The 5,942-nt window shown below is 37.6% G+C and overlaps 2 protein-coding genes across 2 annotated transcripts; one reads left to right on the forward strand and one right to left on the reverse strand.

Annotated features, from left to right (window-relative positions):
• Positions 1-1,128: 1,128 nt before the first annotated feature.
• LOC147494130 (uncharacterized) lies at positions 1,129-1,464 on the reverse strand. The gene has a single exon (XM_086568041.1). The coding sequence runs from the start codon at positions 1,462-1,464 to the stop codon at positions 1,129-1,131; it is 336 nt and encodes a 111-aa protein (XP_086424167.1).
• A 2,807-nt stretch (positions 1,465-4,271) lies between these two features.
• On the forward strand, positions 4,272-5,685 carry LOC147494131 (uncharacterized). Its single transcript, XM_086568042.1, has one exon. It carries the CDS (start codon positions 4,612-4,614, stop codon positions 5,683-5,685), a length of 1,074 nt encoding a protein of 357 aa, XP_086424168.1. The 5' UTR covers positions 4,272-4,611.
• Positions 5,686-5,942: the final 257 nt, after the last annotated feature.

A 5,942-nucleotide genomic window follows, 5' to 3' on the forward strand; every position in this document is an offset into this window, starting at 1 on the left:
TTCGGGTATGATCAAATGATCGCATAATAATTTTCGGTAGAATACTATTTTATGTGATATGCAAGTGATAAGTCTCATATTGGTCTAGTGGTTCATTTTGATCTAAACAGTTATATGTTAAAGTATTTGATTAGAAATTGGATTCAAAATGTTAGTTAAAACAGAATTACATCAATTTTTATTGTGTGTGTGTGATAGTTTGTCTTGAATCTTGATGGCTAAGAGCATCTCTAGGTGGTGGTAGTATACTCTTCAAATTTGAAGAAGAAATTTGGAAAATCCAGACGCAAATTTTGACCAACTCTAAATGGTCGTAAATATCGACCGCAAAATTGATTGTAGACCCCACCACGTGCGCCATTAGTAATAATGTCGCACGCATTGGTACTGTCGCGCGCCATTACTAATATCGCGTGCTATCAAGTAGAAAGTCGGGAATTTTACAAATTGCTTCATTCTCACCCAACACTCCAAAACTATCTCCACAACCATTTCATTTTACCATGACTTCTTCTTCATCATTGCAAAAAACTAACCAACATACCAACGTTGGTGAATCAACTCAACAATCATGTTATTTTGGTACACTCGATCAAGAGAGGTGCAAATTATCAAGAGAGGTGCCAAATTTGCACCTCAAGAAAACACCTTGCGCTATCATGCAAGTATCTGAATGCAAGGTGTCATAAAGCATCACATTGCCAAGGTTATATGCTCATACATAGAAGTTGTAACGAAGATGGTGAAGAAGTAAGATTTTTGAAATGCATATATGATATATGTCCTGGTATGGAATATATATATATATGGAGACAATTTGTTGATATGCACGTATTGTGGCGAGGATGATCATTGGTATAGGTATTGCCCCTATGCACAGATACCATGCCCAAATAGTTGTGATGGTGTTAGAGAGCTAAAAAAGTTCGCGAACCTTGAAGGAAAAGGTCTTGATCTATTTAAATGTTTAGTGTGTGAAAAATGTGAGTGGTTGGGTGCTGTAATGGAAAATGTTAAGAGTGGTTAATCATTTTATTTTCTATGACTATGTAACGTAATATGTTTTTTTAATATGAATAAACATTTATTTTATATAAATATATGTTAGTTTAAATTAAATTACAACAATCAACGTCGGTCACCCCTAATACTCCATAGATGCTCGACAAGGTCGTTTTTAAGTCTATCATGCATAGTCTTTGATTGAACTCGTAGAGTCCCCTCAATGTAGTGTTCCCGAGTAGGTAGGATCTGTGGTTGCCCTTCTAGATCAGGAATGTACCTCCTCATTTCATAATTTTTATTCTTAGCTCCGATTATCATATTGTGCAATATGATACATGCTCTCATAACAGTACCCATTGTCTCCACATGCCATAATTTGCAAGGTTTTGCCAAAATCCCAAATTTAGATTGCAAAACCCCAAAAGCTCTTTCAATATCTTTTCTTGCAGCTTCTTGCATCGTTGCGAACCACTTCGTCTTTAGAGCATTAGGGTTTGAAATTGTTTGTATAAATACCGCATAGTCAGGATAGATACCATCAGCTAAATAATAACCCATATTATAACTATGCTGATTTACATCAAAATAAACAAGTGGAGAAGTACCATTGATCACGTGCTCAAATACCAGTGAGTTGTCAAACACGTTGATGTCATTGTGTGACCCCAAAGAAAGAATGTCATATCCATAGGTCTTCGATTGTAACAGCTTCGAGAATAACATATGGTTTTCCAGAACGACCACTGTATGCACCTTGCCATCCAGTTGGACAATTATGTCATTCCCAATGCATACAATCAATGTTTCCTAACATACCCGGCCATCCACGTATGGCAGAATGTGCAAGCAAGCATTCTGTATCTGCAATATTTGGCCTTCGCAAGTAGACTGAACTGTACAATTTGATAATTGCATCACAGAAATGCCTCAACACCTAGTTTCCACTTTGCTCAGAAATGTATAATTTATCATCAATTTGATCAGCCACCGTACCATAACCAAGAATACGCAAAGATGCAGCCACCTTGATCAAATGATCTATACCAGGTTTACCAGCATTGTTAAATTTAGGCTGAAAGTACTTAAAATGAGTCTGAATATCATTGAAGATGTGAATGAATAAATATTTTTTCATACGAAAGTGCCGTTTGAAATCTTCTTTCGGAAAAACAGGACGATCGACGAAGTAGTTGGCCTTCAAGATTTCCAAAGTCAAAGCATAGTTTATATGTTTCATTTTTCATTTTTCAACCCTTCTTTGAACCACCATGTGGAGCCTTAGCTTCGGAGCATGTACTTGTGCTTGTGCAAGTACAGCCAAATGGTGCTTCATAAGGGGAATGACGTTAACAAATTCGATCTTCATCAAGACTATCTGTTGAGTCTTCCGCTGGAGAAGATGAAGAAGAAGACGACGATGAAGATGAAGATGAAGATTGAAGGGGAAAAATCTCATACACTTCATTATCCATTTTTTGGCAATGTGTGTGTGTTGTTTGTTAAGGATTGATGTGAAATGGTTGAGTTTTTTTATAAGAATGTTTGAGTTGAGTGTATGTAAAATGAAGAAGGGGATGAGTGTAGATATATGGATGTAGAATTTCAACCGTTTTTTGTCTATTTTTTTTTTTTCTGGAGCATGCGACATTGGCAATGGCGTGCAACATAAGTAGTGGCGCGCGATAGTACCACTGGCGCGTAGTGCTGGTCAAAGTCAAAAAAAAATTGGGCGACATTTGCAATGTCGCCCACATCCACATCCACATCCAAATTGCCAAATTTGCGAACAAGAATGCGAACGAATAAGTTATACGACCGAATTTACTACCACCTAGAGTTAGAATTCCGAAAAATTCCAAATTATTTCTTCAAATTTAAAGATTTTGACAGATACCACCTAGAGATGCTCTAACCCTCATCCAAAATTCTGGTTCGGGTCTCGGGTCACAAATAATATGATCTAAATTCTAAACTGCATCTCTTAACTACAGAACATATATTATCAAAACTCTATACACCTCCTATAAAACGTGTCCACCGCTCCAATTAGTCAATCACACATTCCCCACCAATCAACACTCACTTATAATCCACCCACGTGGCGTCCCATAACAGTCTTAAAGTAAGATATCTATAAAACATCTTAACCACCATTTTCTGCCCTTGACTCAAAGTTAAGGTTAGGGTGAACTAGTGTTACCCCTACTAGACGAGCCAATTAGGATTTCCCCCCTACTAGATGGGAATTAGGGTCTCCTCCCTAAACACACAGTCAACTAGGTTTGACCGTTAACTTTAAAGTCAAACAACTGAAAATGACATAAATGTCCTCATTATTTTCAAAAAGAAAATATTCAATTTTAATTAGATGGGGGCATTTGTGTCATTTTCAGTTGTTTGATTTGAAAGTTAACGGTCAAACTAAGTTGAACTTGTGTTTAGGGGGGAGACCCTAATTTCCCATCTAATAGGGGGAAAATCCTAATTGGCTCATCTAGTGGGGGGTAATACTAGTTAACCCTTAAGTTTATAGTCCAAAGATTTCATCTTTTTTACTGATTTTCAACAATGAGTTCAAATGGGGCTGAAGAAGATGATGCAATGGGTTCAAAAGAAAGGAAGTGATGTTTTGGAGTAATGATAGTGATGGCTAGACATGCAGGGCTGCAGCATATGACTTATTCTTCTAGAATGAAAGTTGAAATCGACTTTGAGGTATATACTTAAAAGTTAAAACTCTGCATTTTACTTTGTATGCAGAGAAAATGGTGTAAGACTGGGAAAGAATTGTATCATGTTTATGAACAAACAAATTGAACTGTGGGAGGGGCGGCATTGATGGAAGTTTGGGTGTTTAAGATGTGACATATTGCTAGTTGTCATTGGTATGTTGAGTATGTTATACAGTGTTCCATGCATGTAGATCTGCCATTTATTGTTATTATTTCTTTTCGAACTAAATCATGTTGTTTTTTTTACTCCTTCAAAATCCACCAGGTTTTTAAACTAGAGAATAAATCTAGTGAGAAGCTTAAGACTGGGAAAGAAACATATACACAAAAGGTTCCCCATATCAAATAACATTTTTTAACAGGAAAGTCAAATCCAAAACAATCACATTCAAAATTTGACAAAAAATTTACAAGCATCCAATTTCAATTAAGGTAGATTCTTCACAACTAGTATAGTGCAGATAGAAGTTTATATATATATATATATAAGGGTTAACTAGTATTACCCAAACAGGTAATGAAACTCCCCAAACAGGTAATGAAACTCATTCTCTTCTCAATCAATTCCTCAATATAGATCAATCTTTCTGGTAAAATCCTCAAGTCTGAGTTCAGAGATCTAGATATTGCTTTCCTTTTCTGGTAAAATCCTACACTGTTTAACAGTGTGAGTTCAGAAAAGAAATCAAACTAAGCTACAGTACTTTAAACCAAGTTACAGTACCTTTTTCTTCTCAATTAAACCTACACTATCGATCAATCTCTTTGGTAAAATCCTCACGCCTGAGTTCAGAGAGACTACATGTTTGCTTTCTTTTTCTGGTAAAATCCTTCATTGTTGACAGTGAGAGTTCAGAAAAGAAAATAAACAATAATGAATCTCTATGAGTTTGAAAATCCAACAAGTGTAAGCAAATCAGTGGCGGCTGATACACCAACTTACTCTGAGGAATTAAGGGTGAACACTGCAGTTGGAGTGGCCAACCCTCCAATCTTCAAGTCTTATGATGATGCTGCAAAAGAAGGTGCAATCCCTCTCTTTGAAATTCACAACCTCCCGGAGGTGGAAATGGTAGGTGACTACCCATCAGTTAGGATTCCACAAAAAGCCTTTGAAAGGGGGCTGGATTACTGCAAGTTCTGTCTTATTGGTAGAACTGATCTAAACAAAGTCTCAATTGATCAAATCAGGGAAATTGCTCATGACCTCTGGAAACCCAAGGGAGACTGGGTTATTACTCCAGTAGGGAAGGGGTACTTGTTCATTCGTTTCTCAAACGCTGAAGATCTTAATAGAGTGTGGGCTGGTGGCTCATGGAATTTCAACAATACTCCTCTTCGGCTCTCCCCATGGACACCAAATTTCAATCTCGAAAGCCAAAAACAAACTCATGCTCTTGTTTGGGTTCATTTTCCAGGTTTGGGGCAAGAATACTGGGATCCAGAAGTGCTAATGTCCATTGCGAAAGGCCTTGGCGGTCCAATGCAAGTTGATGAAAAAACAATTAAGAGAGAATATGGATACTATGCAAGGGTCCTCGTCGACATTGACCTCTCAAAGCCAATTCCGGATCAAATTCATGTCAAATCACTCAACAATGAGTTCTGGCAGAATGTCGAGATAGGGAAACTTCCCAAGATGTGCAACCATTGTAAAATTATTGGTCACCTCGTTACCAAGTGTAAGAAACTTAAAGGTGTGATGACAAATAATGAGAAGCACAAAGAAGTGATGGTAGATAACACCCCACCACCAGCCCATGGAGGACGAAAGAATCGGAGGAATAGAAACAAGCAAAAGGATACAAATGCAACAGAAAGCTCTAAAGCCGCATGGGTCCAAAAGACAATGCCAACTCAGGTGGAAATGGGCACGAACAAGTTTCAAGTGCTTTCCGATGACTCTGAACTGGTGCTTGTTGACAGCACTGAAGAAAGAGTTATTTGAGCCAGCATAACAGAGATAGTCGATGTAGCCCCAACACAAAAGGAAGCTAATTTGGGATCAATTGAAGTTGTTGCTCTTGAAAAGCAGTTGAGAAAATTGTGGAATCTATTGCCATAGATGAACCATATGAGGTTGTTGTTAATAACAACTCGATTCGCCCATAGTCTTGCCTTGCCCACTCATGTCGAGAAAAATGCTTTAGGATTCCGACAAGTTGAAGGACTTTCTACAGCTGCAAATGGAGAAGCTTTCTTCGA

This window comes from Coptis chinensis, chromosome 6, assembly GCF_015680905.1.
Source record: "Coptis chinensis isolate HL-2020 chromosome 6, ASM1568090v1, whole genome shotgun sequence".
Classification (NCBI taxonomy): domain Eukaryota; kingdom Viridiplantae; phylum Streptophyta; class Magnoliopsida; order Ranunculales; family Ranunculaceae; genus Coptis; species Coptis chinensis.

Coding starts and splice junctions, on each gene's coding strand:
- LOC147494130 (XM_086568041.1), bottom strand. CDS start 1,464: ATGCAAGAAGCTGCAAGAAAAGATATTGAAAGAGCTTTTGGGGTTTTG.
- LOC147494131 (XM_086568042.1), top strand. CDS start 4,612: ATGAATCTCTATGAGTTTGAAAATCCAACAAGTGTAAGCAAATCAGTG.